This window comes from Lissotriton helveticus, chromosome 3_1, assembly GCF_964261635.1.
Source record: "Lissotriton helveticus chromosome 3_1, aLisHel1.1, whole genome shotgun sequence".
In the NCBI taxonomy this organism is placed as follows: Eukaryota; Metazoa; Chordata; class Amphibia; order Caudata; family Salamandridae; genus Lissotriton; species Lissotriton helveticus.
In genome coordinates this window covers 990,584,395-990,606,610 of record NC_136061.1, presented here as the reverse complement: position 1 = coordinate 990,606,610, position 22,216 = coordinate 990,584,395, and the positions used below count along the sequence as shown (strand labels likewise).

Sequence of the window (22,216 nt, the reverse complement as noted above, 5' to 3'; positions counted from 1 at the left end):
GGTACAGCCTGAGACATTTAGCCACATGCTTTGACAAGAATAGCAGCACAAATTTTGAAACTCCTTAGTTGGAATATTAGAGGTATGGCGGGGCTGGTGAAAAGACGGAGGGCCTAAGTTTTTCGGGAACGGTATAAGGTGGGGATCGCTGGATTGCAGGAGACGCATGTATGGGGAGGCACCATCGCAAGTATCCGTTAAAAATGGAGAGGGAAGATATATGTTACCTCTTATTCAGGATTTGCAAATGGAGCAATGATTTGGGTAGCCCTGGGAGAGCCATTCCACTACCTGAACCATGTTTTGGACCCACAAGGAAGATATGTTATTCTCCATGGGAAGTGGGAGGGCAGGGAGTTGTGTATTATTAACATGTGGGCCCCAAATATAGATTGTCCTTAACTTTTTCCCTGCCATTCTTAAAGCAGCGACACCATATTTGGGGGCCGAGATTGTCCTTCTAGGATATTTTAATTGTGTCTTTGATGCACAGCTAGATAAGGAGCCCCCAAGAGCTCATACTAAACCACGCATGCTGCGGTCCTTGGAGTTGCTGCTACAGGGTATGCAGCTTACAACTGAGTGGAGGGCTAGAAACCAAACGACGAAAGTGTTCTCCTGTTATACCCCGGCGGCAAATACACGTAGCTGCATCGACCATTGTTGTCTCACACCTGGGTTGTCGGTAACTCTTGGCGGAGTTCGCGAAACTCCGCGAAGTGGAAACAAAAAATCCCCTGCGCTACGTGGAGCTCCGCAAGCGGAGGACTGCAATAGAAAAATGCTGTTTGCAGTGATTTTCAGTGCCAGATGCACTATGCAATGATCGCGAATGGCACCATGCACAGCTCGAGCAAGCTTTGCTTTCTGCCGCTCTAGTAGATTTATATTTGAGCTGCAGCTTTCTCAATGCAAACGGGCAGTTTCTCAATGCGAGCGGTCATGAACATAGGCGACCACTTGCAATGAGAAACCTGACCTCCCCCCCCCTGTTGGGAAATCTCACCAGGAGGTTTATTTTCCATGCTTGCCAACTTGATGTTGACTATCGCGAACAAGGAAAAATCTTGCCAGGAGGTGGATTTTCCTCGCTCGCGCTTACCAACTTGAAGTTGGTGAACGCGAGCGAGGAAAAAAACTCGGCTCCGCAAAGCGGAGTTTTTGGGAACTCTACGAGCTCAGCGTAACACGAAGTATGGAAAACTCTGCAAACTCCGCGAGCGGAGCGGAGTTCACCACCCAGGGTTAGTTGTCGGCAGACACGGAGGGTATTTCCTACCTCCCCCGATACTTTTCGGATCATGCCCCGCTGTTGCTCACCTTGAAAAATTGCCCGGGCCGCCCGGCCATCCCGCTCTGGAGGCTCAGGGTAGAAGCATTTTCGGATCCACATTATGCTGCTGTGGGCTCAGAGACTCTACAAAACTATTTTCAAAGAAACTGGCGGTCTGCTTCTAATAGATCTACTGAGTGGCAGGCCATGAAGGTGGATATGAGAGGGGTGTGAATGAAGACCAAGTATGGAGTGAAGGAACAGTTAGAAAGCGACATCTCAAAGCTTGAACGCCAACTGCAGGGCATAGAGGGCACTGTACTTGGGACACAGGAACACTTGGCTGAGTGGGCCAGAGTTCACGGGGAGCTGTTGGATGCTTGGGCCAGATTGGATAAATTTACATATACATCATATAGACAGAGGTAACATATGCAGAGGGATAGACCAGGGGCGCTACTTGCGAGGTTAATCAAAACAGAAAAGGAACAAACGCCCATATTGCAATTACAGAACAATGAGGGAGTCCGACTAGAACACAACGGGAGATTTTGTGGAAATTTGCATCACATTTGGATTCTACGTGCTCAGGGGCCCAACGGACCAATTCTGGGGAACTGTGGGAGTTTCTGGAGGGCGTGGCTCTCCCCAAACTAGATGAAACCAAGGTGAAGGCCCTGGGGGCACAGATCACATGGGAGGAAATACTAGCCTCTATACTGCGTTTGAAACCGAAGCAGTGTCCAGGAAGATGGGCTTCCAACGGAATTTTACCAGAGATATGCTCCCTTATTGGTTGGTCGCTTATTAGAGGTATTTAACAAGGCCCTAGATAGGAAAATTCTACCAAATACAGTGTGAGAGGCAATTGTGTCCATGCTCCTTAAGCCAGACAGGGACCCCCTGTTGACGAGCTCCTATAGACCAATATCACTCCTTAATGTAGACGCCAAAATATTGAGTGGGATACTGGCGTCTGGGTTGCTGCCCTATATGTCTTGAGTGATTCACCCGGATAAAGCCGGGTTTATCCCTAAACGAAACACCACACATAATTTACGACTTCTGACACACGTCTGGCATGCCCAGAGTCTGGAGTCAGAGGAGTGGGCATTGGGCCAGCAGGATATCAGACAGTCGTTTGACTTGGTGAAGTGGGATCATATGTGGGCAATGTTGGCCAAGATAGGAGCGGGGCAACCGTTATTCCAATGGATGCAAACCATATATAATAGACCGATCGCATGGTGCGCATACATGGACAAGTCTCAGAGAGCTTTGGCCTGAAACAGAGTACTCGACAGGGGTGCCACCTGTCCCCGCTCCTGTTCGCCATAGCGATGGAGCCACTGGCTATCACATTACAAACAAAAATGGAGGGCTGGAGATACGACTGGGAAAAGCGCTACATGTGGTCTCTATGTATGCCAATGACACACTGGTATACCTGCATCGTCCAGCAGAGGCAGTTCCAGTGTTCATTGACGAACTGGAAAAGTTTGGTCTATTGACTGGTCTATGCCTAAACCCTGGAAAATCCAAATTGTTTCCCATAGCTGAATTAATAGGAAAATCTGAGAACAAATTCCCTACTGTGGAAATTAGATGGCTATTAGAGGGAGTGCAATATCTAGGGATCACATTGACACATACGAGCACGCCATACTTAGCCGAAAATATAGGGAACAGAATAGACGGGGTTAAAAGATCTGTTGCCTTTTGGAAGGGACTCCCATTATCCTTCATAGGGAGGGTTGAGTTGACTAAAATAGTCATTCTGCCGAGGAGCCTGTACACAGAATTCTTTATATATGGTCCTGCAGAAATATTTTTCACAGCTGGACAACCTGATCATAGAGTTGCTGTGGGGACCCAAACGGTGGAGCATCAAACTGAGCACACTGCAGAGACTGCAGGGGATGTGGGGTCAGGAAGTTCTGTGTTTTAATTTGTATTATATGGCCGCACATTTGCAGCATGCTGTACATTGGTTTGACAAGCAAGACAACTGGGAGAAGCATTTACTGGTGGGCACCCGGAATTGTTCATAATGGGATCAAGGGTGCTGAGATCTCTCCTGTATGTCATATGTCACGTTGCATCGGTGATCGAAACCTGGATACCGAAAGTAGCCGGGAGAGTGCAGTATGCTCCTGAGACTCCACTGTGGGCAGTGACTACCTACAAACGGAGAGAACAAGTAATGAATGTTATCAAATGGAAAGAGGGTGGATGTCTTTTGATGGGGGACTTATACACTGCAGAGAGGTTCATAACTTAGAGAGGAAGCAAATTAAAATTTTCAAGTAGGCAGGGGCAGTACCTGCAGTACGTGAAGATCTCAGCTGTATTTTTCTTGCTCGGTCACGGGCACACCATTCTACTGTTAACCATATCTCATCTTGTTTTGCACCGTTCTCCTGGTATTTCACTAGGTCGTTGACGGGTACACAGTTCTAGAGTTAAACAGTCTTTTCTGCTTTGTGTTGGTGGGCGGCACGATTCCACAATTAAACAGCCTTGTCTGCTTTAAGCTCGGGAACGGGCACACCTTGTTGGACCTGTTTTCAATTAAGTGACAGGCACACCTCAATTTGTCTGTCTGGAGCACTGAATTCAAATGGGCTGATAGTAAGCTTAATAAGCTGTCAAAAATATGTTAAGGGTTGAAGTATTATTTTGGTTTTTTCACACTTTTGGGGTAGGTTATGTTTGCGCTGTATTACCATGCAGAAGGTAACTCCTGCTCCCTTCTTCTTGATGAGTCCAGGTGAATCTCCAATACCCTGGAAGAAGTGGAAATATGCTTTTACACATTATGCTAGAGTGCATGGTACTTCGTTACAGGGTGAACGTAGAATGTCTTTACTACTGCATCGCTTGGAGCCTAAAAGCCAGGAGGTTTTTGTTTTGAGCACCTACCTGATCTCACATCGGATCTAAGTGATAAATTGAATGACGATGAAATGTGCATGAAAAATGTATCTGCACTACCTACGTAAGATCTCAACAGTTTTAGAGCGGTACCAATTTGGTAAGCGTCTACAAAGGTCTGGAGATTCAATTGAAGAATGTATATCCGTATTACGGAAATTGGCCTCAACCTGTAATTTTGGTGAGATTGAGAGACCAATTTATGTTGAGTTGTAGCTTTGAATAAGTGAAGAATCTTTTTGGCAGAAAGATGACTCCTCGCTCTCTGACATGGTGACTATTGTGAAAACCTATGAACACAGTCTGGTATGTGTGGAGAAAATGAAAAAAGGAAGTAGCAACGGGAAAGAAGATTTAGTGCAACCAGTTTCCTCACACAAAAAACACAATGATCAAGGTGCAGGTTAGAAATTCAGGAAAGATGTTGGCAAAGACGTGAAAAACCTCAAGGGAGGTGTTTCAGGTGTAGCCACTTTGGTCACATTGCTAATAATATAGACTGTGTGTGTTGGAAGGCCCCTTGTAATAGTTGTGGGAAGAAGGGGCATGTCTCCAAGTGTTGCAGGAGTACTAACTTGAAGAAAAAGAAAATTCGAGAGGTCACATGTGACGAAGAAGACTCATCAAGTGAGGAAATCATCTTGCAGGTGAAAGACTGCATGAGTGGTCCCATGGAGACAGTGCAGATAGAAGGTGTGCCAGTCTTCATGTTGTTTGACTCTGGGGCAAACAGCCCTAGGGAAATGTTTGTAAAGAATTTGTTGGGTAAGGTCAACTTGTTTAAATCTGACATTTGTTCCGAAAGTTACGGGGGTCATCCCATCAGATTGCTGGGTTATTTTAGTTGAACCATCCAGTTAAAGGACAGAATAATGGCGGGGAAAATATATGTCTCTCTGAGAGGCAACTCGCTCATCAGTTGGTTTTGTCAGAGAGACCTCATGGTTTATCTTGACCCCAATGAGAGTCCATCTGTGAGACTGAAATAAGTGGAACAAATAAGGGAGGTGATCAATGATAGGCCACATTTTGAACAACTGTGTCCTGATGTGTTTTAGGCTAAGCTGGACTGCTTATACAATTATGTACACAAATTTAAGCTAAGGAAAGGTTGAACACCTACAGTGTGGGAGGTGAGAAGGGTGCCATTAGTGGTCAAGGACAAAATGAAAGCTGAACTAAAAAAGTGAAAGTTAATGGCACAATTGAGGATGTTGGGGCCATGGAGTGGCTTGCTTCAGTGGTTATGGCAAAGAAAGCCAATGGTGAGGTTCGACTCTGCATGGATTTATAGTACTTGAATAAGTGTGTGATTGTGGACAATTACCCGTTGCCTAACATCAATGAGATGCTGTCAATGTTAACAGGAACATGTTGTTTTTCGTTTGTCAATTTGACTTCTGCTTACCAGCAGGAAAAATGACACCAGGACTCACTAAAAGGCCCGGACTGGCCATAGCGGGCAACGGGCAATCCCCCGGTGCGCCGCAAGGGTGGGGGCCGGTTTTGAGCACCTGGGGGTCGATTTTGTTAGAGGGCCGTTTTTGCAGCATAGCTGCAAAATCGGCCCTGCAACAAAATCGGCCAAAAACCGGCCCTAGCAAAGCGCTCGGCGCCACCTCCAACCGCCCCCCCCACCCGGAGTGGGGAGGGGGGGGCGAACACTTTGCCAGGGCCTGTTTTGGTTCCCAGTCCGGCCCTGCTCACTAGAGCCGACAGCCTTTGTCATCCTGTTTGGTACTTATAAGTTTGTACGCATGCCATAAGGGTTGATTTTGGTGGCAGCTGTTTACCAAAGAGTGATGGAGAGGGTATTGAAAGGAATACTGGGCATACTAATCTACCAGGAGGATGTGTTGGTATATGGAAAGAAGGTAAGAAAATATCTCCAAACAAGGTTGCTTAGTTATCCAGTCCAGGGTATATATGCGATATTACAATCCCATATGTGTGGCAAAAGAGAGTTTTGATGATTACTTTGGCATATAGTGCAAGGTGGACCTTCTGGTTGAGATGAAAGAATGAATGTTCATGAAGCAGCTATGATGGCACATCTCTTACGATGACCCAATCAAAAAGTGAAAAAAAATAATATCAAAGTGAACGGAAAAATTGGAAACCTTCAGAAGTAAATACGTTTGGGCCTAAAACTACACAGGCAGCAACAGGTACATTAAACTGGTTCCATCATTGAAGCTTTCACATATTTTGAGTACATTGCTGGAATGATCAATTTGTCAGTGCTCACTAAACATTCGGAATTCCTAAAGTCATGGGTCTGTATTAAATTCAAGGGTTCTAAACATCAGTGAGCACTAAATGTTATGATGCTCTTGCTCGCAGCTTCCTCACAATTTTTATATTTTCAGCAGCAGACATTTTCAATCTTAACCAGACTGAGTGCTTGTTCCTTTCTTGGATCCTGCTTCATTACCGCTACGCTGTCTGCCGCAGTGGTGTAGACGACACGGCACACTACCGGAAAGCATAAATCCTGCTATCAGCAATCACCGGAACTGCTTGTTTGCATAGCCCACACTACAACCAGTGAGAGCCAAACACCTTAGCTTTCAAACACAGGCAAAACTGTAAAGATTCCAGTGAAGGCTGGTATTTGAAGGCGGTGGGACAGCGGGCCGTGGGGGGTGGAGGGGAAGAGGAAATGAAACAAAAAAATATACAAATTTACCTGTCTGCCGCCTGAAGTTGCTGCCTCCTCTCGGTCCTCTTCCCCGCTTCCAGGGCAGGAAGCAGGATGCAAGAAGCAGGATGCAATTGTCTCCGAGCCTCCCGATAGTCAATCCCAATGCTTCAATGCAGTATTGTGATTGGTCTGAGGGCCATGGATTGGCGCTCAGACAAACAATTGAGGCTGGGCATGTTCTCCATGCAAACTGCATGGAGAACATGCAAAGTGCGCATGAATGTGCGCACTATAGGGAATGCAAACCATTCCTGCTCTGTCAGCAGAGCAACTCCGCCCCATCCCACCCACAAAGCTGCCGCAATAAGGAAAAAATTAAATGATAAAAACTTTGAGTTATTATGATTTTATTTTTCCTTTAGTGACACTGCTTGAAAGCAGTAGGGTGATGCTCCTTGGCCTTAGCGGAAAAGCCACCACTAAAAGATTCCTAAAGTATGCTGCAGATGCCAAATCCCTGTTGCTAAAAAAAAATAAAATAAGCAATGACAAACTAAAGCCTAAAACCAAATCACATTACACTTATGAATGCAGAAGTGACATATATTTAGGGAAACGAGGAACATCCGAAAAAAGAGGGTTTCTTAGCGATATAAATAAGACTGCATCTGTATGAATACTTACCCATTATTATATGCAACGCTGCCGTCACTGGATGTTTAACTCCATGCAGCGTGTATGCTATAATATTTGTGGAGCCTGCAGAAAAAAACATTATTGATAGTTAATAAACACCTGTGAGAATTAAACACTAAAAACTACTGTAAAACAACTTTTTCTGTAAGGCAGCATTTTCGATTTTTGTATCATAAAGCATATTTACTTTTGAAGATTATTTGTTTTCTCGGACTTAACTGAATGACAGTGGTGGCTGGTGACATTTGAAAGTGGTAAGGCGTAACATTTCGGGCTAAGGGTCCTCTGGGGAGCAAGCATGGGGAGCGAGCCTGACCATTATAAGAGGGGTTTTCAACCAAAGAAAATTTTGAAAAAAAAGTGGGCAAATGGTGCATTTTCAAGCAAAGCTGAGAAAGCAAGAAGGTTAATAAGGCAATTGCAAAAGTGTAGTTATGATATCAATAAAGAGATTTCATATGATAATGACATAGGTAGCTGCTTATTCAGTAAAACCGCAGAACTTCAAAACAGAGTTTGAGATAACTATGCTGAGTATCTCACAGATTTATTTGTTTATTAATATACCTTAACAAATTAAATCTACTGAGGAAATACAAGTTATTGTGATTTGTCGGACTGGACACAAAGAGACAGCAAGGAATAAATATAAAAAGCGAGTAGGGCACCCTACAAGGCACTGTAAGTCTCATTCAGGGGATGTAGAAATGTTAGGATAAACTCGGGCCATTGGCAACAGACAACTGTCTTGGCTGATGCCTTAGGTTACCCTGATCACGAGGTTACAAAGATGGCACCAAGGAACAAACAGATTGGGGAATTTCAGACTTTGGCTAAGTATGAAAAGAACAACAGACTACGGTCTGGGAGTAATAGGGACAGACACTGTTATGAATGTCAGGCGCGACTGACCAGGAGAGGCTGTAATGGAAAGTAAATACAAATAGCAAGATATTATTGAATTCATATCAGATCACTTGGAGGCAACAGGAAATAATACTTTAACAATATAACAAATAAACACAAGTCAGCAATTAAACAATTAAGCGTTTTAGCCAGAAAATCAACTCTGCTATGTTCCCTAGAAGTGGCTAGATTGGATGGAGACATGGTGAAGGCACTTGGTAGCGTGACTGTACATGACGTAATTGATTCACAAATGTACATTTTCACGATACACATATTTACAGTTTAAGGGACTGAGCTATTTTCCAAGAATCACAATTTTTGGTCAAACCCCGAAGCTGGGATTAGAATCCAGGTCTCCGAGACCCAAATTCTGCAACCTTGCTACTAGGCCACGTCACTTTGCTACGTCATTGAAATATACTGCCAAACTTGTGAGCAGGCTATTTCTTGAAATACTGTACTATAAAGCCAGACAACCCTGCCTCAGTCCAGGCCTCATCTATCCCATTGGCCGAGTTGTTATTCCCCATTATTTCACTCTCTTCGAAGCACAGAAATGGACCAGATTAAACGAGATATCAGTCGGGCACTCCTTTGGTGCCTGGATGGCCCTGCGACTATAATTGTAATTATAAACTTTCACCAATTCCTCCGCAGGGATCAGATGTAATACAATTTCATCTCTAGGACTGACCTCAGCTTCAATAGCTACCTCATTCATATGACGCACTCCATTTGGGTAAAAAGATCCACCTAGGACACAAACGGGCTGTCTCAGAGCTGGTGGTAAATGTGTGTGGATTTGAGCCGCTGTTTCTAGAAAAACGCGCAAAATTGGACCCGGTGGCACCCTTCACCATTTCCTCTAGTTGACTTCTGCTTCACCTAGGCAACAGTTTATCTGCCCGGTTGGTACTTCTGTTCACAGAATGCAGGAAACTGCAAGTACACTCCTGAAAAACAAGCGTTAAACAAAACGCTACCAAAAACGAACAGAAACATGACATGCATTTGGGAAGCACGCTTGCACCTGTACGTATTTTGGCAGTGTAGGGTTGCAACTTGGTCGGTTTTATACCGGCATGACCTGAATTTTAATGTCCCTTCCAGTGCCAAAAATACATGAAGCACCTGGTATTTTTAACACATATTGATATTGGTATATACTTTAAACAGTGAATGTTGAAAGAAAACCCTTTAAATGTGGTATCCAGCTGGCCAAATGACCCCTGACTGATAAGTAACGTAAACAAAGCCAGGAAGAGCATGCTAAAATGAATGCACACGATTTCACAGTTCTCCTTAAGAATCAGGTCAGTGCCTTTGCAGAATTCTATAACGTGAACACAGGGGCCAGTACTTTCCTCTGCGAAAGGTGGCAACCCGTTCTAGCGCCTAATAAGGATTAGTTACTTACCTGTAATCCTAGTTCTCTTCCAGGGGTATCCTCATCCAAGTCATAAGCAAATGAATATTCCAGTCCATGCGCGGGACCCCGGAAACACACTCATATATGTAACAAACATATATGTATCTCTCTCTCTCTCTCTCTCTCTCTATATATATATATATATATATATATATATATATATACATACAATAAAAAAGCAAATGCAGCCTTCCATACCCTAAAGCGGACTAACGCTGTAAGGACTCCCTTGCATATCCTAAGCAATACATTTACAATCGGGGGAAAAAACAACAGCAAAGCATGTTTGAAACTGTTTAAAAGCTTAGCACTTAGCACAATCCCTTAGATAGGACTGAAAGCATTGACAGCTCACAGGCTGCATTGCAGAAAACATAGCCCAAAAAGGCTGAAAAGCTAACTCATAGCAACATAGTAATAAACTGGCACCGTGCCTTTAAGGCAGCCATGACCCCCAGCTTCCCATCATGCCTCAGGGGTGACAGTTAGGTCAGTTGTTCTTTGCAGAGACTCAAAAGCCATGGCACAAAGAGCTGACAATTCCTTAAAAAGACAAGGTTCCTTTGCCCGGGAAGGCAGGAGAGTTGCTTATGTCTTTGATGAGGATACCCCTGAAAGAGAACTAGGATTACAGGTAAATAACTAATCCTTCTCTGCCAGGGGATCCTCATCAATAGTCATAAGCACATGAATAGAATAGCGAGCCTCACCTCTTCCACCTGGGGCAAAGGAAAAAAGGCACTTAATAATCAAGCTCAGATAACTAAACTTGAAAAAACACAGATACCTCATTATCTGAATAGATTCTTCACGGAGGCTTGGCCTACTTGAGTATCCGCCCTGGAATCGGATTCAAGACAATAATGCCTTGTGAAAGTGTGCACCGATCTCCAGGTTGCAGCCTAACAGATCTCTGTCATTGGGACATCATGTAAGAAGGCTATTGTAGCCGCTTTCCCCCTAGTGGAGTGTGCTTTTGGTGACAACAATAGGGGTTTATTTGCCAAGTGGTAGGCCAATTTTATACAGAACACTATCCATCTTGAAATGGACCTTTTGGTAGCTGGAAAGCCTGTCCTCATGGAACCATAATTTAAAAACAATTGATCTGATCTCCTTATGGCCTTTGTTCCCTCCAAATAGAACTTGAGCTCTCTCTTAAGGTCTAATGAGTGAAGGGACCTCTCCGCAGGAGTGGCAGGATTGGGAAAAAAGGACGGAAGGGAGATCGACTGATTAACATGAAAATCAGATACAACCTTTGGCAAAAAAACAGGGTGAGTCCTTAACACTACCCTGTTGTGGTGAAAAACAGTATATGGTTCTTTGGCACATAGTGTTTGGATCTCACTTACTCTGTGCGCTGATGTTATCGCTACTAGGAAAGTCGTCTTCCATGTCAAGTGCTGCAACGTGGCCTTATGAATGGGTTCAAAAGGAGGACTAATTAATTTAGAAAGGACTAGATTCAACTCCCAAGGAGGAGAAGGAGGCCGAATAGGGGGATAGACCTTCTTCAACCCCTGTAGGAAATCCTTAACCACCTGCAGTTGAAAATAGGAAGGCTAGTTGGGAGACTTTCTGTAGGCCGTAATGGACGCCAAGTGCACTCTGATCGAGGGATACTTCAAACCTGCTTTGGCTAAATCGAGGAGGTAAGGAAGAATTACCTCTTCCTGCCCCGTTGTAAGATTAAAATGATTAGGTGTACACCACAACTAGAATCTCTTCCACTTAAAAGAGTATGATACCCTCGTGGAAGGTCTCTTTGCCTCTTTCAGGATGTGCATACAGTCCTGCGGTAAATTCAAGTGTCCATATTGCAGGACCTCAGGAGCCATGCTGCCAAGTTCAGTGAGGGAAGGCTGGGTGAAGAATCTTCCCGTCCATCTTGGTCAACAGGTCCGATCTGTAAGGTAGCCTCTTGTGGGGGAGTACCGACAACTGCAACATGTATGGGTACCACCACTGTCGCAGCCAATCCGGAGCTATCAAGATCATCGTCATGCTGGATCGTATGAGCTTGGACACCACCTTCGAGATCAGAGGCAGGGGAGGAAAGGCGTACGCAAATATTCCGGACCAATCCATCAAAAGCACATTCCCCCTCGTCCATGGACGGTGGAACCTGGATGCGAAGGCGTGGCATTTTTTGTTTTGGTCGTCTGCAAACAAATCTATGGAAGGTTGACCCCATTGATGTAAAATATCCGCCACCACCATGTCTTTTAGCACCCAGTCTGGCTGATCATCAAAGTGCCGACTGAGTGCGTCTGCTCGCACGTTTTGCTCCCCTCCTAGATGCACTGCTGTGATGGAGAGGCCTCGGGCCAGGAGCCAGTGCCAAATCGCTTGACCTTCCAGGGAGAGCGGGCGAGAAGGCGTACCACCCTGTTTGTTGAGATAATACATGGTGGTCGTGTTGTCTGTTTGGATCAGAATCGAGTTGGACTTGATTGAGGGCTGAAAAGCTTTCAGAGCTAGGTGGACTGCTCGCAGCTCTAACATGTTTTTATGATAGGACTGTTCCTTGATAGACCACCGGCCCTGCATCTGCAGGCAATCCATGTGTGCCCCCCATCCTTGAAGAGATGCGTCCGTTATCAAGGACTGTGCAGGAACTGGTTGATGGAAAGGGACTCCCACCAAGAGGTTTTTCGGTCGAGTCCACCATAGAATGGACAACTTTGCTGCACGAGAGAGCACAATACGGTCTTCCCAGTGACCCGATGCTTGGTTCCACTTGTCCTCCAGGTCCTGCTGCAAAGGCCTCATTCTCAGTCTGGTGTTGGGAATGAGAAATATGCAAGAGGCCATTGATCCTAGCAGAGATGCCACTTGCCAGACCGCTGGGTGATATGTCTGGAGAAGAGTCTTGCACTTCTGTTGCATCGAAGAAAGTCTCTCCTCCGAAGGAAACACTCTTCCTATGTTTGAATCCAGAGTGGAGCCCAAATAATAGATCGTCTGGGTAGACCGGTGAACTGATTTTTCCATGTTCACATGAAGACCCAGCCTGCGGAGCAGAATCAGACAAACTTGAAAATCGTTCCTTACTTTCCGAGGAGATGGCCCTTTCAGGAGCCAATCGTCCAAGTAAGGGTAAACAAACAGACCCCTTCTGTGCAGAGCCGCCGCCACCACCACTGCCATGCACTTGGTAAAGACTTGTGGGGCAGATTTCAGCCCAAAGGGCAAGACTTTGAATTGATAATGCTAGCTGCAGACTACGAATCGTAGGTATTTGCGATGACGTGGTACAATAGGTATGTGGAAGTACGCGTCTTGGAGGTCCATTGAACACATCCAATCTCCTGTTTGCAGATGTGGACATATTTGATAAAGCGCCAACATGTGAAACTTTTCCTTCAAGATGAGCTTGTTCAGCAGTCGAAGGTCCAGGATAGGTCTGAATTTGTGCTCCTGATCTCGTTTTGGCACAAGAAAGTACCTGGAAAGAACACCCTTCCCTCGCTGAGCGGGAGGAACCTCTTCTATGGCCTTTTTTCGTAGAAGGGTTATCACCTCCTGCCGAAGTAGCTTTAGTTGGTGAGGACGAGATCATTTCGGAGGAATGTCCTTTGGAGGCACACGAAAATGTAGTGCATATCCATTGCGCAGTACACTGAGCACCCAACAATCTTTTGTTATGTTGCACCACTCTTTCAGATGATGTGATACACTTCCTCCCACTGGAGTGGGCAACGGAGCCAGAGGAAGCTCCTGCTCATTGCTTTCCTGCTGATCTGGCCATGTTAGAGGATTGCTGCTGGTGACCTCCTCTACCTCTGTTTGACTTATGGGCTTGGAACTGTGAGTTGCCTTGGTTTCTGCTTTGTGACCATTAAGGGGTTTGAACCCTCTGTTGGTAGCCCTTGCGCTGGTTGGGTCTGTATCTCCGTTTCAATTCCTTCTTCTTTTCTAATCCCACCGCCTTGAGAGTGTCTAGTTCAGCTTTCATCCTAGCCATCTCCTCATCAGTGTGGGCGCCGAACAGGGAGGTGCCAGAAAAAGGAAGGTTAAGAATCCTCTGTTGTGCATCTGGTTTAAGAACTGTCAGTCTCAACCAGGCCGACCTCCTAGGGTAAATCCCATGCGCATACGAATATGCCGACAAAGTAGCACCATCCGCTGCCGTGCTAACCATCTGGTTGGCCACAAGGGATCCCTCTGTGATGACCTCCTCGAAATCCTTCTGATCTTCTTTAGGAAGCTTTTCCTTGAAACGTTCCAAGGAGTCCCATAAGGCTCTTTCATAGCGGCCTAATAAAGCTGCTGCGCTAGATACTTTTAGCGATGATGCTGCAGACCCGCAAACCTTCCGTCCCCAAGAGTCCTGGGACCTACATTCTTTGTCCGGAGGGACTGATGAAGATGCCGCAACTGCGTGCGTTTTTCTTGCCACTGCGATGATAACAGAGTCCGCAGGCGAATCTGATTTCAAGAATACAGGGTCTCTTCCTGCAGGCTTGTATTTCTTCTGAATTCTAGCCGGTGCAGCCTTAATTGTGGACGGTGTTAGGAAAATGTCCATTACTGGTTCCAGAAGAGCAGGAACCAGAGGGAGCAACGGTCGAGACACAGATCTTTGACGTAACGTCTCAAAAATCACCGTCGTTGCAACCTGAGGAGTTGACATCTCAATGTTCAGTTTTTGAGCTCCTCTCTGAAGCACATCATGGTATGTATTTGTGTCATCTATCGGAGATACTCTTGATAGAGGGCTATTCAATAGAGTGGGTGAATAGTCTCTTTTAGAGGAGTGAGTGGAGGAGAAAGACCATGTAGGAGACCTTCTCCTTTTGTGACGGGAACTTGATGGTCTGCGCTCTCGCGATCTGCCAGTACGGTCCCTACGTCTGGCTGAAGGTGATCTATCCACCTCTTGCACTAATCGTTGCAGAGGCGATCTGTGTAGAGGGTTTGTGTATTCCTCTTCTCGTCGTGATGGAGGGGAAGGAGCCATCTCGTAGATAAGTGAACAGAAGGGGAGGCCCCCCTGTGATGTAAAGGTGATCTTTGTCGCGACCTTTCTGAATGCCGCACTGGGGATGCAGATGGCAAATGTTCTAGTGAAGGGCGTCTCGAGGAGTGGGAGGATGAGTGCCGTGATGCTGATTCTGTCACTAAAACCACAGAACCCTCTCCAGACCTTACTGATGTGGGCCTCGACGTCGAGCGTATGACCTGCTCTGATGGAGCCTTTCTTGACGCTGACCTTGACCTTCTCGACATCGATTCCCGACTAGGTATTGGAACCTGTCTTGACATTCGATGGCGGAGGACTTCTGCTCTTCGACCCCGATCTTCGCAGGGTTGACGACGGCAGAGGGCTTCTGATCCCTGACGCCGATCCTCGTCGAGATGACAATGGCGGAGGGCTTCTGATCCTAGACGCTGATGGACGCCGAGTTGACGACGGCGGAGGACTCTTCGAAGCCGAAGGGACCTTTGACAGCGAACGCCGAGAGGATGACAGCGGTGAACTTCTGCTCCTCAACGCAAATCGTCGCCTGGTTGACGACAGCGGAAGGCTTCTGATCCTCGACCCCGATCGTCGCTGAGATGACGACGGCAGAGGGCTCCTGATCCTCGACGCCGATCATCGCCGGGTTGACGATGGCGGAGGACTTCTGCTCCTCGACGCCGATCGTCGTCGAGTTGACGACGGCGGAGGGCTTCTGCTCCTCGATGCCAATCGTTGCCGGTTTGACGATGGCGGAGGTTCACGATTCTTCGACGTCGACCGTGAATGTATTGACGTACCTGAATGTCGGTGTTCTCTCGACAGCGAGCCCGCCGTCAACGGTCTTCTTTTGGACATATGACCCACCGGTGGTAGCCCGACGCTGAAGAGGAGGAGTGATGAATCTTGCTCCTAGACGGAGATCTATCCCTTTTGGAGCCCTTCCTCACTGGTGACCTGCCTCTGGAAGAAGTTTTCTCTTTTTCTGCCAGTCCCAAAAAACGTGTTCTTTCTCTGTCTTTCAGAGTCCTCTTAGATAAGACTGGCAATGAGGACAAGTCTTGGGAACATGGTCCTTAGGTAGACAAAGTATACAGACTTCATCAGAGTCTGACCTGGCCTTCTTTTTTCCACAAGAAGGACAGGGTTCAAAAAGAGATGGCATATTTGAGTGGAAAAAATGCCAAATCCTGTCAAAAAAAGACAGTACCTTACTTCATAAGATGTAAAGCGCCGAAGTAAGGCACAATTTTCCAGAAAAGTGAAGATTATTTCTGAAAAAAATCAGAAAGAAGTGGAGCTGTGTAACCAGGGTCCTTCCTGAAGGAGCCGGAAAGAACAACTGACCTAACTGTCACCCCTGAGGCACGATGGGAAGCTGGGGGTCATGGCTGCCTTAAAAGCACGGTGCCAGTTTATTGCTATGAGTTAGCTTTTCAGCCTTTTTGGGCTATGTTTTCTGCAATGCAGCCTGTGAGCTGTCAAAGCTTTCCGTCCTATGTAAGAGATTGTGCTAAGTGCTAAGCTTTAAAACAGTTTCAAACATGCTTTGCTGTTGTCCTTACAGCATTAGTCCGCTTTAGAGTATGGAACGCTGCATTTGCTTTTGTATTATATATAGACCTGCTCTGGCTTGGATCACAGCAAGCCTGAAGAGGGGCTTTGCAAGTGGCACAACTGACTTTGCACCATTCAAGAACGGAAACAAAATACACCCATCGGAGGGTCCAAAATGAAAAATGGATAAAACTACAAACACCACAATGCTTGGCGTGCTCACGAGGGGCGTCCCATCGGGGACAATGAAATAAAAACAACACACCTGCGTGAGGTTAAAATCAGAAGCAGCGTTGGTGATTTCCGCAAGGCATAATCCTTTGAGAAAGTTGTTTGTAACAACGAAACATGTCAGGATGCTGAAGGAATTAAAAGAATGAATGCAAGCTCAGTTGCGGTGTGCGGCTAATTCTTTTTCTGCAAGGAGGAGGGTGAAGAAAATATTCAACGGTTTGGTTCTACCGTAAGTTACGCACCTCCAGCAAGTGCGCCAGCGTTCACCCGCCAGGAACCCTTGTTTTGTGCCGTGGAAGCGATTGAGGGTGGACAGGTGACGCCAGAGACCTGCTCTGGCTTGGATCACAGCAAGCCTGAAGAGGGGCTTTGCAAGTGGCACAACTGACTTTGCACCATTCAAGAACGGAAACAAAATACACCCATCGGAGGGTCCAAAATGAAAAATGGATAAAACTACAAACACCACAATGCTTGGCGTGCTCACGAGGGGCGTCCCATCGGGGACAATGAAATAAAAACAACACACCTGCGTGAGGTTAAAATCAGAAGCAGCGTTGGTGATTTCCGCAAGGCATAATCCTTTGAGAAAGTTGTTTGTAACAACGAAACATGTCAGGATGCTGAAGGAATTAAAAGAATGAATGCAAGCTCAGTTGCGGTGTGCGGCTAATTCTTTTTCTGCAAGGAGGAGGGTGAAGAAAATATTCAACGGTTTGGTTCTACCGTAAGTTACGCACCTCCAGCAAGTGCGCCAGCGTTCACCCGCCAGGAACCCTTGTTTTGTGCCGTGGAAGCGATTGAGGGTGGACAGGTGACGCCAGAGACCTGCTCTGGCTTGGATCACAGCAAGCCTGAAGAGGGGCTTTGCAAGTGGCACAACTGACTTTGCACCATTCAAGAACGGAAACAAAATACACCCATCGGAGGGTCTAAAATGAAAAATGGATAAAACTACAAACACCACAATGCTTGGCGTGCTCACGAGGTGCGTCCCATCGGGGACAATGAAATAAAAACAACACACCTGCGTGAGGTTAAAATCAGAAGCAGCGTTGGTGATTTCCGCAAGGCATAATCCTTTGAGAAAGTTGTTTGTAACAACGAAACATGTCAGGATGCTGAAGGAATTAAAAGAATGAATGCAAGCTCAGTTGCGGTGTGCGGCTAATTCTTTTTCTGCAAGGAGGAGGGTGAAGAAAATATTCAACGGTTTGGTTCTACCGTAAGTTACGCACCTCCAGCAAGTGCGCCAGCGTTCACCCGCCAGGAACCCTTGTTTTGTGCCGTGGAAGCGATTGAGGGTGGACAGGTGACGCCAGAGACCTGCTCTGGCTTGGATCACAGCAAGCCTGAAGAGGGGCTTTGCAAGTGGCACAACTGACTTTGCACCATTCAAGAACGGAAACAAAATACACCCATCGGAGGGTCCAAAATGAAAAATGGATAAAACTACAAACACCACAATGCTTGGCGTGCTCACGAGGGGCGTCCCATCGGGGACAATGAAATAAAAACAACACACCTGCGTGAGGTTAAAATCAGAAGCAGCGTTGGTGATTTCCGCAAGGCATAATCCTTTGAGAAAGTTGTTTGTAACAACGAAACATGTCAGGATGCTGAAGGAATTAAAAGAATGAATGCAAGCTCAGTTGCGGTGTGCGGCTAATTCTTTTTCTGCAAGGAGGAGGGTGAAGAAAATATTCAACGGTTTGGTTCTACCGTAAGTTACGCACCTCCAGCAAGTGCGCCAGCGTTCACCCGCCAGGAACCCTTGTTTTGTGCCGTGGAAGCGATTGAGGGTGGACAGGTGACGCCAGAGACCTGCTCTGGCTTGGATCACAGCAAGCCTGAAGAGGGGCTTTGCAAGTGGCACAACTGACTTTGCACCATTCAAGAACGGAAACAAAATACACCCATCGGAGGGTCCAAAATGAAAAATGGATAAAACTACAAACACCACAATGCTTGGCGTGCTCACGAGGGGCGTCCCATCGGGGACAATGAAATAAAAACAACACACCTGCGTGAGGTTAAAATCAGAAGCAGCGTTGGTGATTTCCGCAAGGCATAATCCTTTGAGAAAGTTGTTTGTAACAACGAAACATGTCAGGATGCTGAAGGAATTAAAAGAATGAATGCAAGCTCAGTTGCGGTGTGCGGCTAATTCTTTTTCTGCAAGGAGGAGGGTGAAGAAAATATTCAACGGTTTGGTTCTACCGTAAGTTACGCTCCTCCAGCAAGTGCGCCAGCGTTCACCCGCCAGGAACCCTTGTTTTGTGCCGTGGAAGCGATTGAGGGTGGACAGGTGACGCCAGAGACCTGCTCTGGCTTGGATCACAGCAAGCCTGAAGAGGGGCTTTGCAAGTGGCACAACTGACTTTGCACCATTCAAGAACGGAAACAAAATACACCCATCGGAGGGTCCAAAATGAAAAATGGATAAAACTACAAACACCACAATGCTTGGCGTGCTCACGAGGGGCGTCCCATCGGGGACAATGAAATAAAAACAACACACCTGCGTGAGGTTAAAATCAGAAGCAGCGTTGGTGATTTCCGCAAGGCATAATCCTTTGAGAAAGTTGTTTGTAACAACGAAACATGTCAGGATGCTGAAGGAATTAAAAGAATGAATGCAAGCTCAGTTGCGGTGTGCGGCTAATTCTTTTTCTGCAAGGAGGAGGGTGAAGAAAATATTCAACGGTTTGGTTCTACCGTAAGTTACGCACCTCCAGCAAGTGCGCCAGCGTTCACCCGCCAGGAACCCTTGTTTTGTGCCGTGGAAGCGATTGAGGGTGGACAGGTGACGCCAGAGACCTGCTCTGGCTTAGATCACAGCAAGCCTGAAGAGGGGCTTTGCAAGTGGCACAACTGACTTTGCACCATTCAAGAACGGAAACAAAATACACCCATCGGAGGGTCCAAAATGAAAAATGGATAAAACTACAAACACCACAATGCTTGGCGTGCTCACGAGGGGCGTCCCATCGGGGACAATGAAATAAAAACAAAACACCTGCGTGAGGTTAAAATCAGAAGCAGCGTTGGTGATTTCCGCAAGGCATAATCCTTTGAGAAAGTTGTTTGTAACAACGAAACATGTCAGGATGCTGAAGGAATTAAAAGAATGAATGCAAGCTCAGTTGCGGTGTGCGGCTAATTATTTTTCTGCAAGGAGGAGGGTGAAGAAAATATTCAACGGTTTGGTTCTACCGTAAGTTACGCACCTCCAGCAAGTGCGCCAGCGTTCACCCGCCAGGAACCCTTGTTTTGTGCCGTGGAAGCGATTGAGGGTGGACAGGTGACGCCAGAGACCTGCTCTGGCTTGGATCACAGCAAGCCTGAAGAGGGGCTTTGCAAGTGGCACAACTGACTTTGCACCATTCAAGAACGGAAACAAAATACACCCATCGGAGGGTCCAAAATGAAAAATGGATAAAACTACAAACACCACAATGCTTGGCGTGCTCACGAGGGGCGTCCCATCGGGGACAATGAAATAAAAACAACACACCTGCGTGAGGTTAAAATCAGAAGCAGCGTTGGTGATTTCCGCAAGGCATAATCCTTTGAGAAAGTTGTTTGTAACAACGAAACATGTCAGGATGCTGAAGGAATTAAAAGAATGAATGCAAGCTCAGTTGCGGTGTGCGGCTAATTCTTTTTCTGCAAGGAGGAGGGTGAAGAAAATATTCAATGGTTTGGTTCTACCGTAAGTTACGCACCTCCAGCAAGTGCGCCAGCGTTCACCCGCCAGGAACCCTTGTTTTGTGCCGTGGAAGCGATTGAGGGTGGACAGGTGACGCCAGAGACCTGCTCTGGCTTGGATCACAGCAAGCCTGAAGAGGGGCTTTGCAAGTGGCACAACTGACTTTGCACCATTCAAGAACGGAAACAAAATACACCCATCGGAGGGTCCAAAATGAAAAATGGATAAAACTACAAACACCACAATGCTTGGCGTGCTCACGAGGGGCGTCCCATCGGGGACAATGAAATAAAAACAACACACCTGCGTGAGGTTAAAATCAGAAGCAGCGTTGGTGATTTCCGCAAGGCATAATCCTTTGAGAAAGTTGTTTGTAACAACGAAACATGTCAGGATGCTGAAGGAATTAAAAGAATGAATGCAAGCTCAGTTGCGGTGTGCGGCTAATTCTTTTTCTGCAAGGAGGAGGGTGAAGAAAATATTCAACGGTTTGGTTCTACCGTAAGTTACGCACCTCCAGCAAGTGCGCCAGCGTTCACCCGCCAGGAACCCTTGTTTTGTGCCGTGGAAGCGATTGAGGGTGGACAGGTGACGCCAGAGACCTGCTCTGGCTTGGATCACAGCAAGCCTGAAGAGGGGCTTTGCAAGTGGCACAACTGACTTTGCACCATTCAAGAACGGAAACAAAATACACCCATCGGAGGGTCCAAAATGAAAAATGGATAAAACTACAAACACCACAATGCTTGGCGTGCTCACGAGGGGCGTCCCATCGGGGACAATGAAATAAAAACAACACACCTGCGTGAGGTTAAAATCAGAAGCAGCGTTGGTGAATTCCGCAAGGCATAATCCTTTGAGAAAGTTGTTTGTAACAACGAAACATGTCAGGATGCTGAAGGAATTAAAAGAATGAATGCAAGCTCAGTTGCGGTGTGCGGCTAATTCTTTTTCTGCAAGGAGGAGGGTGAAGAAAATATTCAACGGTTTGGTTCTACCGTAAGTTACGCACCTCCAGCAAGTGCGCCAGCGTTCACCCGCCAGGAACCCTTGTTTTGTGCCGTGGAAGCGATTGAGGGTGGACAGGTGACGCCAGAGACCTGCTCTGGCTTGGATCACAGCAAGCCTGAAGAGGGGCTTTGCAAGTGGCACAACTGACTTTGCACCATTCAAGAACGGAAACAAAATACACCCATCGGAGGGTCCAAAATGAAAAATGGATAAAACTACAAACACCACAATGCTTGGCGTGCTCACGAGGGGCGTCCCATCGGGGACAATGAAATAAAAACAACACACCTGCGTGAGGTTAAAATCAGAAGCAGCGTTGGTGATTTCCGCAAGGCATAATCCTTTGAGAAAGTTGTTTGTAACAACGAAACATGTCAGGATGCTGAAGGAATTAAAAGAATGAATGCAAGCTCAGTTGCGGTGTGCGGCTAATTCTTTTTCTGCAAGGAGGAGGGTGAAGAAAATATTCAACGGTTTGGTTCTACCGTAAGTTACGCACCTCCAGCAAGTGCGCCAGCGTTCACCCGCCAGGAACCCTTGTTTTGTGCCGTGGAAGCGATTGAGGGTGGACAGGTGACGCCAGAGACCTGCTCTGGCTTGGATCACAGCAAGCCTGAAGAGGGGCTTTGCAAGTGGCACAACTGACTTTGCACCATTCAAGAACGGAAACAAAATACACCCATCGGAGGGTCCAAAATGAAAAATGGATAAAACTACAAACACCACAATGCTTGGCGTGCTCACGAGGGGCGTCCCATCGGGGACAATGAAATAAAAACAACACACCTGCGTGAGGTTAAAATCAGAAGCAGCATTGGTGATTTCCGCAAGGCATAATCCTTTGAGAAAGA

General features: G+C 46.4%; 1 protein-coding gene across 1 annotated transcript in view; it reads right to left on the bottom strand.

The window, feature by feature from the left end:
- The window catches only part of CERKL (CERK like autophagy regulator), a 514,456-nt gene that overhangs the window by 328,901 nt on the left and 163,339 nt on the right, over nt 1-22,216 (bottom strand). The window contains exon 6 of the mRNA XM_078681475.1: nt 7,536-7,610. Within this exon, the coding sequence (XP_078537601.1) occupies nt 7,536-7,610 (75 nt within the window). The remainder of the gene's footprint in view (nt 1-7,535; nt 7,611-22,216) is intronic.